Genomic DNA, 18065 nt, shown 5'->3' on the forward strand with positions numbered 1-18065 from the left:
AACTGGCTAGCCTCCTTCTGCAGTAAAAGGAGGCAACTGATATTTTTGTAAGGCCATTTTACAGAGTTCTATAAGAGTGGGGTGACTTTTATTATCTTAATCTTCTTTCTTTGCTTTTCAAAATTGGGCCCCTAAAGGATACTTATCCTTTAGGAGAGGGATCTTGAGTGTGAATGACTAGCCCCCAACACACCCTGTCTTGAGGCATTTCTTTTCACTGTCCAGTGAGATTCAGACCTGCAAATTAGTGTTGAGCAGGATCTAAGTGGTGTTCAGATCTTCTCGTTCCAATCCTGTAGTGTCTCTCAGGACCTTGAAGCATTAACGTACAGTCTTTTGAGCAGTGCAGAGCAGATCCTAAAATCAAACTAATTCAGCCTCAATCTGTTGTAGTTTCCTCAACTACATCATTATTTCTGTCTCAGTATTTCAGGTGCCTCGGTCTGTGCATATGAGCAGGCAGTTGGGAGAATTTTTCTTGTCCTTCACTGTGAAGTGGGAAAACATTACAGATTTGACTTTCTTTTGAATGCCACTAGAATTTAACACAGGCTGCTGCAGAAAAAAATTTATTTAATGTTTCACTAGCAAAGCTCAAATTATGGGAATCAGGTTTTTGCTCTATTATTATTGCAATGATATGTCAAGCCCAAGAAGGACTTCTCAGAACAGCTGAAGTTTTATAATCAACTTTTAACAACAATGAGAAATATACCAGCCTTCCCAAATGTAATGCTGGGGAATGCACTTGCATATGTGATGTGTCTATTGATAATACCAGGTATAATGCATATAAATGTAATGTACTATACAGAATCAGCTCCTTTATTCAACAAGGATTTCTTATATGAAGAAGAAGAGATAACTGAGGTGATAGAATGAAAGAAGCCTTAACTAGGGCCCTGCTCTTGCAAGTGGGGTGGCCCCCGCAGGATTTCTTGCAGGTCTGAATGCAAAACCAGGAAGAAAATATTCAAGCCAACTTGATTTTTACAACAGCAATTCAACTGGCAGCAGGAGTGGAGGAATGAACTACTATCATACATAAACATGGAAAGCGCAATATCTAATGTGTCCTGGGTGAGTTTACTATTCCTGGAACACCTGAGGTCCCAGCACCTTTGTGAAACACTTCAGAGCAGCAGCATCTTTTAATCTTCTCCAAGTGTATGTGAAAACTGGAAGCTTGTGATTATTAAAGCAATGGAAGGCTTTAGGGTTTGTTTTGAAAAACAACTTTAAAAATGTGACTTAAGTTTTGCCCCTCATCTTTCTCTCGAATATGATTGTACAATGGACTTCTAGTAGTGCCACCAAGCTTGCGCAGAGGTTTGGTTTAGATTGCTCAGGAGTGCAAATACACGGACATTCCTGCTGATGTCCGTAATGGCCTTGCTTAGGCAGGGACTAAATGAAGCCTGTCAAACCAGATCGATGCTCCATTGTTGCAAATTGTTTAAATTGCAATTGCTTACCCCTTCTGGGGATGGGTCTGTAGGGTAATAGTGTCTGAGATGCGTAATGATGTTGCGAATATGTGCTGAGAATGTAAAGAGGCAAGTTTGCATTACTCTGGGAGCTGATATTTCAGATACTGTCGTCTAGGTACTATGCTGCTAGCACAAATGTATTTGTGACAGGAAAACAGAATGCAACAAGGTATTAGGACAGCAATGGATTGAGCTAATCAGCATAGCAGGATGCTGGTGTCAGAGCTGCTCGAATAGTTTTTGTCTCCCCGCGGTAGAGGAATGGGAAGGTTGTGGTATAGCACTTGTCCCTGTTGTAGGTGTAGCAGGTTTCCGTACCGTCGCAGGAGGTGCTCTGCTGGGCATTGTATATCTCACCACCCAGCTCAATTTCTATGGGATCACACTTCTTGCATCTGGAAGAGACGAGCAATAGAAGAAGTGTTAAAAGTTGTCACTAAAAGACACCCTTGATGAAACTCAGTCTTGTGCACTGATCTGGCAGCTTGACCTTTCTAGAGCCCATGTCTCACACAGGAACTCCCCGTCAGAAGCTCTCTGGTTGCAAATAGTATTGTCAAACCCCTTTTCATAGGGAAGGCCCCTAAAAAGAAGCATCAAACAGGAAATGTGTACTTTTCTGGTTTTTGAAGACCCTCAAGATGAAGAGGGATTGGAATGAGACTTTCCCTGCGTGTGTAAGAACTTTCTATGGGAATTCATCATGAAGATGACTGAATTTCCTCACTTGGAAGAAAGCGTTGCTTTAGGGCTAAGACATGGTAACAGAATAGGTAGGAGAGCTAGGCTCTCTGGGGAAAACTTTCCTGTGTGACCCTGCCTTACCTATTCTACTGGCCTTCAAGGATGTTTGTGAGCTGCCATGGGTAATGCTGCCAGGAGGGTAAGCGTTAGGAAATTTGGTAAAGAAGATTACTTACAGTTCAGACATGCGGTAGACAAAAGTGGTTCTGAGCGGGGATGTAGGGTCGGAGATGTTCTCTCGGCTCTTCAGGGGGACTCTAGAGGAAGGGAGGAGGAGAATTGCTCTGGTGAAAACTGCTTGTTAAGCATAGAATTACTGTTCTGATATGACATGTTCTCAACTCTCATCTTGTTCTTTATTCAGGTTATTTTCTTTCTGTCCCTTCTGCCTGGCAAAGCACCAGGTGGGAGACCTTGGCCCTTCTGTGCCCTTAAAGGCAACAGGATATTTTTGGCCTGGTTTCCAGGCACCTCTATGGGAAGTCTGGGTGGGTGATGGTGGAGCCCTCCCCAAAAGCAATGCAGCAATTCCTGAAAGTGCTGCCTTTCACTAATGATGCTTTCAAGGTGCCTATAGTGATATTCCTTTTATCTTTCCCTTGGCTTGCAAAGGCCTATATGAGACTTGTAGGATATTGAGACAGAGGCATTTCATGAGTATTTTTCCTTGTTGTGAGCCCTCTTCAAATTCCTGCAGCTCCAAACCTGACCTGAGTCTCTTTCCCTTCCCCTCGACCCCAAACTATTTGGCCAATTGCTGTGAATAAAGAGGACAAAAATCTCACTGTGAACTGAAATCTGCCTCATGCCATTGACCTTCTCTGATACTTCAGGCACTGACTGGTTTTTCCCATGCCCAGAAAGCTGACTTGATAACATAGAGATCTAATCTGGAAATGGCAGAGTCCAATGTCGTGGGCCAAATTTTGTAACAATTCCACAGTTGGTCTAATCTGAAACTAGTTTTTCTTAAACAACATGTTTTACAAAACTGCTGTGGGGATGTCTCAAAACATGGAGCTGAAGGGGCAAACGCCAGCCAGCCAGATTTGAGCTAGGAAAACATGATGAGGCTTGAGATGAGAGCAAAAGAAATTACTCCAGGCTACTATAAAAAACAGCCTGGGGGGAAAACTGCTCCTACCTTAAATGCCAGTGGATGTGAAATAACGCAAACCAAAGGGAACCCATGCAACATATTATCTTCCCTTTTGCCATCTCCACATAACAGTTGTCGGCTACTTACATGATGCGTATGTTTCTCTCCAGGATTTCTTCCCTGGGGTTTTCTTTAGAGGGGACAAACTTCGAGGTCACTGTTGCACATTTACACTTGTTGTTGACCAGCACGTACTCCTCATCCTCGTATGCTCGTGGATAACCTGCAAGCACAGGATATGCAATCTTAAGGTCAAAAAGAAAACTCTCTGGCAAGCTGCTCTAGAAGAAAGCAAAGCAATGAGAACCTCGCAGAGGCACCTCTCAATTGTGGCATCTACGCTGACTAAAGTCAAGGTCACTACAGGTAGGACTGAGTCTCTTTGCAACGCTGAGTTCAGCTCTCTTCACTGCTCAGCCTACAGTCTGTTCCTGTACACAGAGATGATAGGAAGGATGGGGGCCAAAGACGAAAACTGAAATTGAGTGAGGAAAACAAGGGTTTCTTATGAAACCAGAAGACAAAAAGTACCCAAGCAAGCATTCCAGCTACACCTGGCACTTTGGCTGGCAGCTCAAGTGTTGCCTTTATCCAGCACGTGGCCTAAAAATGAACCATAAAGGTACAGAATGAAGCCTAGGTAATGGTTTCCATTCATGCAATTCCTGTATTCCAGTCAAACAAGGCTGGGCTACTCTACAGCTGGGCTGCTGCTCTACTGGCTTCTGAAACATCAGCAATGATGATTGAAAAGCTGTCTTAAGGGAGGTTAGCCAATTCCTGTATCATATATCAGGACTATTCTCGCAGTTTGAACTCTAGTTTGGATCTGGACTGTAAATAAATATCTATGACCTTGCCAAGCAGGCTGTGGCAATCAGGCTGGTTTAATTTCCTGCACAATCTATTTTCCCCAGGTCTCTTAGGGAACAAAGGCTGAAAAGCACTGAAAGGACCCAGGGGGAAGGCAGCCTGCCACCCTGGTGACCTGGCAGTGAAAGGCAAGTGCCACTGACACGTGCGGTTTGCAGGGAGAACTTTTAACCACAACTTTCTGACCTGTTTCTAGTGGACTTGAGTTTGGCAGCCAAGACGCTTACTCAAACAGAGAAGAGCCAGCCTGGGTATGACTGTCTCCTTCACTTTTAGCACATTATTCAATATGAAACTCGATCAAATAACAGGGTAGAACTTCCCCAGAGTACTTTTATAGTGTTTCTGTTGGTGTGCAATGCCTACTTCCTCACTGAGCAAGTAGATGGATATGAAATAACTTGTTCTCTCCCAGTCAGCTTTCCCCAAGAGCCTCTGGTTTCTTGACTCTTAAGTCTTATACAGCAGAATCCCGCCCCTCTTAAATGGTCATTAGCACATCCTTCTCTATTTTCAAATGCTGCTAGAGTAGATTCATAGGTGTTGCTCTGCAATATTCCTACAGCATTTCCAGCCTGCTTTGAAGTACCAAAAACATTGTGAGAGAGTTTTGTCTATGAGAGGAGATAGCTTATATTGGGCTCAGACTGCTGTGGGAACTTGCCTACTTTCCAAGCCCATTGGTTTCAACACAGCAGAGAAAGAAACAGCAGGCTAAATCCATCTGTGTTCATCACAGCATCTACAGAGGGCTTCAGACTCGCTTCCACTTAAAAGGGTTGGCCCTGATGGGTGGTTTTCTTTCCTTCTGATTCACCAAAAAATGAATCGTTAAAGAATTAGCCAGTCCCCTGCATAAGTAAGCTCACATCTGCTTTTTCATTTGCATGTCTGATCCTGCTGGTTTGCATGAGCAATAGAATCAGTAGCGATGGGGTGAAAAGGATGGTGATCAAAGCCTATGAGAGCAACAGGGGAGCAGGGGTCTCAGTGATACAGCACTTTTTTGGATTGTTAGCTGCTTAATTGTGCCAGAAACTGTCTGCAGGGCCAAACAGCACCCAGTACTCCACAGCATCAACCGGCAGAGACTGCTTCTGCCACTGGAGAATCTAGTCCGTGTGACAAAGTGCACGTAGTACTGCAGGTTTTCTGTGTAGGGCTGCTTGGAGCTTCCCTGCTTCCTCCACAACACACCAGTCTCCTCTGCTTCCATTCCACTGGGTGGTTGCTCTCTGAGATCCTGCCAGCCCTCATGACTGTGAAAGACTTGGGCATGGAAACTTTTCAAAATCACTCCTCAGAGTGACCTTACAATTTACCGTGGTTGCAAATGCTGCTCCTGTGATAACTGGCAGCAGAATCCCTTCTGAAGAATGTTCTCTTCGGGGTTTTTGGGTCAGGAAAGAAATTACTGCACTCCCTTGCTTTGAGCAGCAGAATGCTTCAACGTTTTTTAAAAGTAAGTGTCACTAATGTTGCATCTCCTTTTCCTCCCCCCTGCCCCAACCCAGAAAAGATTTCTAGATTAGAATCTCGGAGAAAATGCTGAGATCCGTTTGTCAGCTAGTTCAGCATAGAGCTCACAGTCCAGGATGTGCATCCCAGCAGCTGTAAGCAAGCTGTTGTAGAGTGACAAGCAAACAGTGCTGGAATAGGTGACTGCCTTTTCCTGCACAGGCATGCAGGTGCTGCCTTTGCTACCACTCTTGGTGATTTCTTGAGAAATCTTTGTCCCTCTACGGTATTTGCCCGCTTAGCTCTTGGGAGCAAGGGCTGACTTTTAGCATTGTCTGTACAGCATCTAGCACAATCTGTCACCTGTGCAAATGCTATTAAAAGGCATGTACACAGTGCAAGTCCAGTCGTACCTCTGACTGATTGCTCTGCGCCCCACCGAGGCAGTAATCATATCTGACCCATTGGGATAAAGGAGATGATCATCACTGAGGGTTTAATAGTGCCTATCTGTCTTTGTACCTCTTCCTCCTCCTGCTAGGACTCCCCCTGCCTCCTCTCTGCCACCTCATCACTCAGCATGATCACTTCCCCCTGAGGCAGAGGCTGTCTAAAAAAAGCCTCTCTAGTCTTTTATAGATGTTCCCTAGCTCCTTGTCCTTCACATAAGTTTCCCTCTGGTGTCTATCTCTGTGTTCTATACAACATGTTGCGTGTAATTCTCTCTAAGACCTTGATCCAAAGCCAGTCTTGAAGTCAGACTCTCATTGACTTTGCCTGGCTTTAGAGCAGGTTCTAATTCCTGTTATTCAAAAAACTATATTAGCAAATGTACTACTTTATGAATATACAGGGAAGATAAACTGTAAGGAACATACTCTAAAACTACTGCCCTGAATTAATTCCTTATGTAAGTCTACCTACTTTTATTTTCAGTAACCATACAACACACGTGTTCTGCATTTTTTAGGTTAAAACTGCAAAGTTGCGAATAGGATTTTTGAGGTTTGTCGGCAACGACTCTAAGTATCATCCAGAAAACTGCCTTTGAGAGAAGAAGGTAGTTAAATGCAAAAACTCCTAATGCCCATCTGAACGTCTGCATGGCTTACTGCAATATCATGTTCCCTCTCTCACACAGATGTTTTGACAAAATGCTTCATCTTTTATTATTGGGTTGTCTTGTAATATGCTGTGATATGCAGTGCTACATGGAGATGGAGTCCAACAAAATCTGTACCTAACCAGCTGCAGCCTGTTAAAGAAGCAAACGCATTCCAAAACTGGCTGTCCAAACCGCTGAATATGAAAGTGGCTACTTAATTAAAGCAGAGAGAGATTCAGAGAGACCAGACAGCTATTAATTTCAAAACAGATAGCACAAATGTCACTCCTGTAGGTGCAAGTAACTCAGATTTTACTTTCCTATTAGCAGGATGCATGCACACACACACATATATATATATATATATTATATATATACATATATATTTCGAGCCATGAGTATGAACGTGGAAAAGCCAACTGGTCTCTGTTGAACCAGCACAGATTCGACAGTCAGTATTTCTCACCGTTTTCTGCCATTGCAGCTAATGGATTATGCAGTTGGTCACACTTCATAGGAAACAATGGTTTGGGTAAGCAATAAACCCTTTGCTGAAAGTTAGAGGAATTTCAAAGAGGCTGTTATTTGTGATGTTGAGATTCTTCTCCTTGAACATGAATTTAATCCTGTGGAGCAAATCCATCACAGGAATGCGGATGGCTTGTCAATTATCTGTGAATCACACTGACTAGTCTGCTCGGATGGGAGTCCAATCTTAGTATATCTGCTGTGAATCAAGAGTGGCTCCACCAAAATCAGTGGAGTTACATGATGTTAAACTACAGTGTGACCAGAACTGAGCTGTCCGTAGCCATATGACAGGATCATCCAGAAGAATTTAGAAGCTTTTACATCTAGCAGTTAACAGTCTTGCAATCTTCCTAGCACTGCAGAAAAGCAAGCACGCAAGCTTGTGCTTTTTGCTTCAGAAACCTGATTAAAAATGGTTAAGATCTTAAATCTGCAGCTAGTCATCACTCTTCTAGCCTTGCAGTAGGAATTAAGACACAGTAAAAAGACAGTGAGGTGTCCAACTACCACTGAAGCATGACTTCTTGAGCAGGCTCTGAGACTCCACTTTAACTGTTAAAATTACTAATGGCCAATTACACAAAACACATCACTGCTATGCTAAGCGCAGTTTTTCACGGTCTTCATTTCTCACCTACCTGCCACAAGAATGAACCCCAAGGAGACGGCCAAGGCCACCCACAGCAACAAAGAGTTCTTCATCTCGCCTTCCCTTCTTTTGAAGAACGTGAGTGGAGAGCCTGTGTCTGCCTATAAGGGCGTGTGCAAATGATACAGCTATTTGTTTCCTAAAATAAACAGCCCAGCCTGCTAGCACTGACACTGTGGAAAATGTGGCTGGGGGACTGAAACCAGGCACGTTTAATGGTTTAATGCACAAAGAGCTCTGGCTTTCAAAGGTGGATGGGGGCAGGGGGTTGCGCTATTACTGCACATCTTTATTCTGTACATCACGTAACCAGCAGCAAAGCTGCTGAGTGGAAGGGAATGCAAAATCACGCTGGTCCTTAGGGACCAACTTACCACCAGGGTCAGTGGCCCTCTCCCACCTGGAGGCAAGGAGTGCAAGGCAGGAAAGTGTCCAGACAGCCAATGGGTAACAGCTCTTCCCCCTAGTTTTGAGAAATCAGACTTTAAAATCACTTGGGGCCTAGTTTGACCCATGTTATAGGAACACTTTGGGCCTTATGGTCAGAGTCCTATTTGCCCCTGATGCAATGCAAACATATATTAAAAGCTCGACCTGCCCCCAAAGAGCTCTCAGTCAAAGCAAACAAGATGAGAGGTGGGAGGGGTAAAAGAGGTAAAGCAACAGCAGGTCAGTGGCAAAACTAAACTCTTCTTCTAGGTCTCTGCAACATAGTATCTCTTTCCTCATGCATGGAAAAGGCACTTCATGGGATCTGTGGTACAAAGAAAGCCTCTGAGTGAGGTCCAAGGCAACTGTCTGCCAGTGAAGGGGAACATTTTAAACTCTCCGAGGTATTTGTCAAGCAAACTTTTCCTAAAGCACTTGGCTCAGCCTGGAACATAAGAGAGTGCTGGAGAAACCATCTTTTATTGTCCCAGATTTGGGATCACCTGTATAGCTCTGAGAAAAACATTGCTATACAACTTGCAATGACCAGGATGTCTCTGTATTGCACGCACATGCCTTGCACAGAAAAGACTGCTTTTGAAGAGAAGCCCAGTCTTTAATAGTGCTTTGTAGCAGAGGCCTCAAAACACCTTACAACAGCAGATAAAATCTCCTCTCCTGTAATTTTATTGATGGCAGAAGGAAGGCAGAGCAAGGTGTGATGCTAACAGACTGATTCTTGTCGGTTAGGGTTGTAACACTAGACCTGTTTTTCCTTAATTTCTGGTACCTGCAGCACATATTTTTCTGAATTAAACCCAGCAGCACACAGCAAATCTCTCTGTGCTGCCCCAACTTCTCCGTATGCAGCTGGGCAACTGCCCCATGACTAGATACAGGCTTTTCACCCAGCACATCCCACCCTCGGCTCCCCAGGACTCCTTGCTCTTGCCGTGCCCTCAAGGGGCTAAAGTCATTAGGCAACACTGCCAGGCATCCCTGTCACTGAAATGGCAGCCTGCCACCTCGCAGGCTGCCTTCCCTTCCTGCAGACCTTGCTAGCTGGGATCCTGGCCCCAGAGCTGGTCAAATACCCTGGGACTTCTGTCCTGGGCTTTCGCCGAGATGCAAACGTCTCTTGAGACTGTCGCATGATGCAAAGAGCTTTTGTGTTGCATCAGCAGCACGGACATGCAAGGCTTCCCCCGGGGGAGGTGGCGGGAGATGATGGGTGCGAGTCCCATCTCCAAGCAGGGCACCAGGCTATGCCATAACTCTTTGGGCCAAATCCTGCTCTCTCAATAGGGCTGCATCTTCACAAAAGCAAAATTTGCTTTTTTTTTCCTCACCCCCACTAGAAAGTACTGCCAACGGAGTTTAACGTGGAGCTTTCTTCTGAAACAGCGGGAGGTCATTCCCTGTGCCCCACCTTTTGCAGATTATTATAAATAAACCCGGCTAACACAGGGTGGGCAGGAGGTTTTCCATCTAAAGCGCTATTTGTTTCAGTTACTTTTCTTGTAATCAAAGAAGAGGTTTAAAGAAATATGCAAGAAGGGGCAATGCAGAGAGTGGAATCAAGCACATGCAGAAGAGGCTCGTTCTGGCCGGTTCTGCCCATTTGCGGATCATAAGAAAATCTATCATTCGTAAAATCCAAACAGAGGCATCCATGAGTATTTTAAACCTGAGGGGAGAATCGGTGCAGAATTGTGATTGTGTTGAATCACTGTGTGATTCTGTTGATTTCGGTGGTTTTCCCTGAGTGCCCGGTGCTCAGCATCGCCAGATTTCGGGTGCTAAATCTGCATGTCTGCGCACACAGTCCCTTTTGTCTTTATGTGGTGGCTTGAGAGCCATTTTTAGTCACTCTCAGCCACCTGTATTTCTCTGAGGATTTCTACCTAAACTGTAAACTCTTCAGAGAAGGATTTGTTTTATCAACTGGTATTTTTATGGGCTGTCTTCCTTTTACTGTGTGACATGTTGAACTGGGCAAATAGGCATTAAAGAATTGTGGCAGTTTGGTAAAGGGCTGGCAAACTATTACCCCAGGCTTAGATTTTGCGCTGAGTGGGGAGCTAGACTCCTGATCCTATTGCAGTGCAGGGGCTAGTGGAGGAGTAATTAAGAATTTTAAAAGAAGTAAGAACAAGCCTTGCAGACTCAGTCGTCCTGCACTTGCCTCATGCCTCCAGTTGGCCCCAGATCTGTCAGACTAGGACTTGCCAGGTGAAACGCATGGGAAGGTGCAAAGAAGTGAGGGAATACTTGGCAAAATAGTTGTGTCACTGTGTGCCCCTGCTAGGCCGGGTGAGAAGTGAAGAGGACGGCTGTACCAGGGTATGAAGTAACTCCAGATAACACGCCATCCATTGACAGTCTGTCCTTTGGCTTTCTTTTCTCCTAGTGTCTCACCCAGAAGCAAAGGAAATGGTGGATTAAAATGGACCTGCAGCAGTCCCTTGAACATGCTACTGGGAGCAGTGATTCCGATGACATTTACAGCAAACCAGTGTGGATTAGCTTGAGCAGTTCCCGATAACTGGGTAAACTGGCTGCAATTGGATATTGTCTCCAGCTTCACCAGAAGTGGATAACGTTTTCAGCCGGTCTTAAAGGAGATTAAAATGTCTCTAGGTGATAGTTTCTTTTCTGCTCATAGAAAACAACCTTGGATTGAGAGATAACGAGTCAATTCCATTTAAATCGACGAGCGTCTAAAGGGAAGTCGGCCTGTCAGAAAGGCTCTAGATTTTGAAAGGGAAAATTGTAATAAACTGAGGGCGCTACACCGTGAAAGCTGTTGCATGGAAGAACTTAGGGTCAGGGACAAAGTAGGCCTGGATTTCTTTAAGTCACATTAGCAAAAGCTGTGTGCAATTTAAACCCTGACAAAGGGACAACCATGCAGAAAAAAGGCCGCGGGCTTCTCTGGACGGACTTTACAAAAAGTGCTAGGATTAAGCAGTGAGATTACAAAGCCCAATAGGCAGAGATGGCTGCATTTAGTGGTCAACCAGTATAAAGTGAGAATTTGCACCTAGACATGGCTAACAAACTCAATGAATGCTATGCCTCGCTCATCAAAAAATTTATTCTTATTGCTCTCTCTTATGCAGGCCCATATCCAGGGGAGCTGATGCCTGAAAGCACAGGCAGATTTGGACAAGGTGTCTCTGAGGCAAAACGTATCTTTGGAGCAAGAGCGTATATGGAAAATTTTGACCCAGAGGTGACCAGGTGGAGAAGTTGAGCACATCGGAAAAAGGCTCATAACAGAGACGTTCTGCAATCGTATCTATGAGAATCCAAACGAAGCACCAAAAAAGTGAGTGAAGTTGCACCTCCTCCTCTGTTTCAGTTAACTTTGACATTAGCTTGGCAGGTCATCTTCCACAGAGAGGTGGATAAAGTATTTATAAATAAAACAGCACCTGTTCTGTGGCTAGGGTTTTAAATAAAAAGCACCTGCACTTGTTTTGCACAGACCTCCTCTTGCTGGGGTGTATGGCTGCTTAATTTATCAGACTCCGGGTTTCTGAGATCGTTGTGAATCGATTACTGTAGCTCCCTCTGCTCTTAGGGCATGGCTGTCTGCGTTCCTTAAAACAGAATTACTTCTACTTGGCACAGTACTGATTTGATTTTTCCATCGGAAAGGTGGGAGGCTGGATTAGGTACTCCATGGCTGACGATGGGAACAAACGGGCAAAACTACGGGATGTGGCTATAAATATGAACAAATGCAGATTGCCCTAAAAGCAATCTGTATTGCTTTCAGGGGTCCTTGGCTACTGAAAATTGGAACTGCCCCTTTACTAATGCCCTGGACTCATCTGTCTATTGACATAAAAGAACTGATCCAAGTAGCACAGCCGATGTTGAAGCAGCAACAGCCTAGCCTTACAGCCTGAAAGCTTGTCTAAGGAGTAGGCCTGGTTTCTACCTGGGGATGCCTGTGTTCCTGGAGAGAAGCAAGTTGGAGAAGGAGTCAGGAGAGTTAATATTCTGTCCCTCAGAGGTGTCCAGGGAGATTTTCAAATATTTTCTTTTGCTCTCTGAAACTTTGGTCTGGCTGAAAGGAACTGAGTAACAAGAAGTTTCAGTTAACAAGCGGGCAGATGTCAGGTGCACTTCTTAGCTTGCTTTTTTTATAGTTGTTGTAAGATTAATATACAGATGGCTGGTGTGGTTGTACGTGTCTGTGCTTTTTAGGTGAAGGAAATCCTCTGAAAAGAGGTGCTCTTTTCTTCCTACATGGCATTATTCATTTCTGATACCTGCTATGACCCTCCCCCCACCCCCCCCAAAAAAAAAACCCTAGTTTAGTAGCTGCCAGCATCATGCAACTTCTTACAGATCTGTTCTTTCAGATTTATTACTTGTCTATTGCTGATTTACTTGAGTAGATCCTTACTTAGAAAAGAACTCATCTGCATTCCAGATCTGGAGTGATTTCATATATAACTCTGCCGTTTAACTGAAAAGGATCAAATTTGAACATGCAGCTAAATTCAAAAGCCATGTGGGGGGGTGGTGTTTTCAAAACAGAAACACCTCAGCTGAGAGCTACTATTTCACGGTGCCTTCACGGGGGCAGTACTATCTGTTCTACCTTTGAATACAGAGTGTGCAGTGTATTGCTTGTACAAGGGTACTGCCAGGGACAGGAGGTGCTGAAAAGAAATCAACTGTGCAAACCCAGAAGAGGCGCAGGGAGCTCGCGTTGCAGGAAGAGGTTGGTACATAGCTGTGACAGACGCAACTACATACAAAATTGCAGGCACGGCAGTTGCAAAGGGATGCCATGAAGGGAGATTAACGGCAACTTTTCACTGGGCAATTTTTAAAACTGGGTTGGCGCCAACTCAAAATCCAGCCCTCCATGTCTGTCAAACAGAGCACACAACAGAGAAAAGGTACGTAATTTGTATCTGCTGTCACAGAAGAGAGACTTTCTGAGGGCCAAAGGCAGTATGTGCTCTCCATCCTAAATGTTCCAGTGATTTCTCTCGCTCCATTTGAGTAAGCAGAGCAGGATTTGACTCTGGCAGGGCATCGGCTGAGAGGTACTGAACACCGGCCTTATCCCAGGCTCTCAACAAAATGTTTTATGGCACCGTCGCTGTGCCAGGTGACTGCAAGCTTGCCCTCTTCTAGGAAGATGCATGGCACCTGCATCCAGTTATACCGCCTACCCATGAGGTCCACACTGCTATCTTTTCATAGCAGAACATTTCAGGTAGAAGGAGGAAGCGCGAAATGACAACTGTCAGACTGCGAGGAACCGTTTCAAGCCGCTCCAGGCTACATTTATGTATCAGGCAGCATTAGTGGCTCTGCATCTGAAACGCAGAGCGCCGCGCTGGGCCTCCTTAAAGCAGGTACGCCCCCTTTGTGCCACTGACGCGTTACACATGGGAAACACTTTTCTTCCTCAGAACAGCTTCCCCTGCCAGCGCAGGCAGGTTTGACTGCACCCCTCTGAACGCTTTCTGGGGCCTAGCAGGGACCTCCACGGACCCCGCAGAAGGAGCGGGTGGCCCTTATCGCCCCGCCGTTTCGCAGCTCTTCCTTTGGCACCAGCTACATCGCAGGCGGTGCCGGTGCCGTCAGAGATCTGGATTTTCCCCCTTGGGTCCACGCAAGCCTTCCGGGGGAAGCGTTTCGGCGGAGCACGCCGGCCGGGCGCAGGGGCGGAACCAAGGCGGCGAGCCGGGCCGCGCCGGGGAGCGGAGGCGAGCGGGCGGCGGCGCCGGAAGCGGAAGGGCGAGCGGCAGGGCCGGGGGGGGAGCCGCGCCATGAGGACGCGCCGAGGTACCGTGCTGCGGCCGCCGCCGCCGCCGCGGGCGAACGACGACGGCGAGGATGATGCGGGCTCGGAGGAGGCGGAGGTGCCGGCGGGGGAGGCGCGGACGGAGAGCTTCGCGGACGAGGTGGAGGACTTCCACGAGGCGCAGTTCCAGGCCGTGATGGCGGCGCTGGAGAGCGGGGACGAGGCGGGCGGCAGCGAGGAGGAGGAGGAGGAGGAAGTGCTGGCCTTGGAGCTGCCCGAGGAGGACAGCGAGGAGGAGGAGGAGGAGGAGGAAGGCGACGAGGAAGAGGGGGAGGAAGTGCTAGGACTGGAGCTTTCCGAGGACCACAGCGCGGAGGAGGATGGAGGAGGCAGTGAGGAGTCAGAGGAGGAGGAGGAGGATGAAGGCGGGGAGCTGTCCATGGAGAGCGACCTGGAGGAACGCGGCCACGACACTGAGGTGCCCCACGAGCTCTCCTGGGGCCAGCGCAAGCAGCTCTACTACGACACGGACTACGGCAGCGATGCCCGGGCCAAGGCCAAGCGCAGCCGCCAAGAACTCGATGCCGAGGAGGAGGAAGAGGAAGAGGAGGCCCAAGTAATCCAGAAGCGGTTGGTGCAGGACTTGGGGGAGGATGACTATGGGCTGGATGTGATCCAGGGTTACCTGGCAGAGCAGCAGAAAGCCCATCAGGCTGACAAAGGGCAGAAGATTGCCAAGGATTTTCAGGCCCTTTCCAAGAAAGAGCAGCTGAAGCTGCTGAAGCAGGAGTCCCCGGAGCTCCTGCAGCTGCTCGAGGACTTTGAGGTCAAGTTAATGGAGCTCAAGGATGAACTACACCCACTGCTGCAAATGATCAAAAATGGCACAATCCCGCAAGGGAAAGGCAGTCGCTATCTGCAGACCAAGTATCATCTCTACCTGAATTATTGTGCCAATATCAGTTTCTATTTGGTTTTAAAGTCAAAGAGGATGCCAGTTCATAGTCACCCTGTTATCGAAAGACTGGTTGATTACAGAAATATAATCAATGATCTAGCTGTTGTAGATGAAAAGTTATCCTCAGAAGTTCGTCTGCTTCTGAAAAAATATTACGACAAGAAGGAAGATAGACCACGAGAACAGAAGAAGTTTGCAGTGCTTCTTCCGCAGGCTGCTAATAAAAACAAACCAAAACTTGCCCCTGCTTTTCCTAACGGCCGGCGTAGTGCCAGTGAGCCGGCAGATGAGTCGGACTTGGATGAAGAAGCTGCCCTACGATATTATAAGATGATGGAGGAAAAGTTGAAACTCAAGAGGAAGAGAACTGAAGACCAGGATATGCTAGAAGAAGAACTGGTGCAGGAAGAAGAGGATCCAAATAAAAAGAGAGGGGTAACCTATCAGATGATCAAGAACAAAGGCCTCACCCCCAGAAGGAAGAAGATCGATCGTAACCCTCGGGTCAAGCATCGGGAGAAGTTCCGGCGGGCCAAGATCCGCCGGAAGGGCCAGGTCCGCGAAGTGCGGCGGGAGCTGCACAGATACGCTGGCGAACTGTCTGGTATTCGTGCGGGAGTTAAGAAAAGCAGAAAGCTTCAATGACTTTTTTTTTTCCCCCTCTGTTTCTGAGAGCACAGAGTAACAGTTCTGAATGCAATAAAAGTTTTGTAAAGGATATTGTAAAGGATATATATATTTTTTTAAGAGGATGCTTTTCAGAAGGCACCATTTCTAAAAGTAGCCCAGTGCCCCTTCTTCATCCTGCCTGTGTGTTAGTGTTTTCCTCTACTGCGATGCTGTCACCTCTCTATGATATAACAGGGGCTTTGCGAGATGGCAGGGCATATGTTAAACGGAGGCGATGACATGGATCATGTGGGACTTCACAGGGGAGGAACAGAAGAACTTGGGGATCCGGGAGGGACAGAGGGACTCCTGAGGGTGGGTTGAGAAAGGGAATCGTGCAGCTGCCACTACCTTCTCCCTCCTTTTTACTGTGTTACTCTGATCCATCTTCCTTCTGTGCTGAGCTGTAGAAAGAGATACATGGTTATGGCATTTCTCCTATTTTTTGCTCCAATTAGCTTATTCTGTTGCTCATACGGATAAGAATAAACTGATTTTAGGCTATTGTAAAGCTTTTGAACTTACTAACCAAGCTGTTACCTTTCATCCCATATGGCCTGAGATACTATTTCCTCTCCCTCTAAGTTCAGTGAGAAATGAAGCAGGGTTTCTTCTGGATTTTGTAGTTACCTATCTTTGATAAGTATGTTAATTGTCTGCCATTATAGATCTAGCATACTTAGCATTGATACAGGACAAACAGGTGAAACTTAACATTGTTTTTGCTTTGAAGGTAAAATTTCAAAATGTCTGGATTACTTCTGTGTCCCGGTTTATGTTTAAAATATGTTTAATCCCACGATGAAATTCTTGATGGGAACTGTCGTAGGATGATAGCTTACCGTGATGGCCAGTTCCAGTTCAGGTAGTAGAGTAACTGATTTATGTTAAAATTCGTTTCTTAGAAGTATAGCAAAGCTTGCAATAGCTCACTCTCTCAGGGAAAGATGTGTCCTTGTGTGCGTGTCCTTATATGTCGCAGATCCATGGGAAATGGAGCTATGTGTTGTAATTTCAGTTGGGCTGCTGGTTCAGTAGATAAGTGTATGGGGCAAAACCCTGACGTGACAAGTTCCATTGACTTTAATGGTCTTGCGTTTGCCCCCTGCTGCTCATAGACTGAACAACAGTTAAGTGCTACCTAATACCAAAACTGCAGCGTATAGAGCAGGTTCGTGTCACCCAGTATTTGGGATGGATCCCCTCGTGAAACGGCCAGGGCGATCTTTACCTGCCTGCAGAGCAGGGGCATTTTGCAGGGCATTGGGTAATGGAAGCTACCACAAGGGCCTGAGGAGCGTTGGTGGCAGCCGTGGAGAGGAACTTCGCCTTTCAGATCAGCGCTGGGATTTGTGGCCTTGCTGGTAGCAAGTGTCTATATTGGAAAAGGAAGGATTGCAGGTAAATAAAGATTTATTTGTCACATTTTGAAGTCGTTGGGGGTGGGCCTGTGCATGCTTTTCATATGGCAAAATCCTTGCAAAGGGGGCAGGGATGTTAAGGTCAACAAACTCCAGAGGACAAGGAAATAGAGAGAGTCCTCCTTTGTGCATGCAAATGTGCCAGGAAAAGGCTCTTATATGAGGTCAAAAGCCTGAGTGTATTTGTAACAGTAGGTTTCTCTGATTGCGACTGCTGTGAAAGGGCAGTCACAGTCTGGAGTCCTGCAGTAGGCTTTTCCAGGGAAGCTGAGGCTAGCTCAGCTCCTCCGGAGGAAGCATGTTTTGAATCCTGGGCCTCTCACTCTGCGAGAGCATCACCAAGCAGATGTGAGGCTTGCATAAAGAGGTCTCGGTACGTGTATGCTCATCTGAGCAATGCCATCTGTACTCTGATGGCATCAGGTGAGATCTCAAACCTGTTAGCTTGGGAAAATACGACAGCTGCTTCTCCTGTGCTTACACACTCTTGCGTACTGTAAGCAACAACTAAATGTGTCAGCTGCTTGCTGTCCTCAGTGAAAAATGCATGGCTTTCAGCTGGTGGTTATGTGAGACATGACAAGTCTGCTTCAAGATGAGAAGTTGGTTTCAACCTTTTCAAGGAGGGGAGCGGTGCTTTTTCCCAAAATTACACCTCTCATTAACTCTGCACTGGGATCAAGATGGAAGCAACTGATGATGTTGACTTACACTCTTGAGGCTTTGGGAAGAGGTCAGTAAAAAGTCATGTGCAGAGAGTCAAGAAGCAAAGGTCCTTCCTGGAGAAGTAAGGTATTGCA

At 46.2% G+C, this 18065-nt stretch overlaps 2 protein-coding genes across 2 annotated transcripts; one reads left to right on the forward strand and one right to left on the reverse strand.

Moving 5' to 3' along the window:
* Positions 1–553: 553 nt before the first annotated feature.
* On the reverse strand, positions 554–8498 carry JCHAIN (joining chain of multimeric IgA and IgM). The gene is made up of 4 exons (XM_009687264.2): positions 7999–8498; positions 3481–3616; positions 2411–2491; positions 554–1885 (listed from the first exon to the last, which is right to left on the reverse strand). The coding sequence occupies exons 1-4, from the start codon at positions 8060–8062 to the stop codon at positions 1684–1686; spliced, it is 483 nt and encodes a 160-aa protein (XP_009685559.1). The 5' UTR covers positions 8063–8498; the 3' UTR covers positions 554–1683.
* A 4638-nt stretch (positions 8499–13136) lies between these two features.
* Positions 13137–15893, forward strand: UTP3 (UTP3 small subunit processome component). The gene has a single exon (XM_068941222.1). The coding sequence runs from the start codon at positions 14243–14245 to the stop codon at positions 15818–15820; it is 1578 nt and encodes a 525-aa protein (XP_068797323.1). The 5' UTR covers positions 13137–14242; the 3' UTR covers positions 15821–15893.
* Positions 15894–18065: the final 2172 nt, after the last annotated feature.

Source organism: Struthio camelus, chromosome 4, assembly GCF_040807025.1.
Source record: "Struthio camelus isolate bStrCam1 chromosome 4, bStrCam1.hap1, whole genome shotgun sequence".
Lineage (NCBI taxonomy): Eukaryota > Metazoa > Chordata > Aves > Struthioniformes > Struthionidae > Struthio > Struthio camelus.

What these genes read in the sequence shown, in the direction of transcription:
- JCHAIN (XM_009687264.2), bottom strand. Translation starts at nt 8,062, where the DNA reads ATGAAGAACTCTTTGTTGCTGTGGGTGGCCTTGGCCGTCTCCTTGGGG. An exon ending in GGGGTTCATTCTTGTGGCAG is followed by an intron (nt 3,617 to 7,998) that starts GTAGGTGAGAAA and finishes CTGTGCTTGCAG; the next exon opens with GTTATCCACGAGCATACGAG. An exon ending in GTCTACCGCATGTCTGAACT is followed by an intron (nt 1,886 to 2,410) that starts GTAAGTAATCTT and finishes CGTCTCTTCCAG; the next exon opens with ATGCAAGAAGTGTGATCCCA.
- UTP3 (XM_068941222.1), top strand. Translation starts at nt 14,243, where the DNA reads ATGAGGACGCGCCGAGGTACCGTGCTGCGGCCGCCGCCGCCGCCGCGG.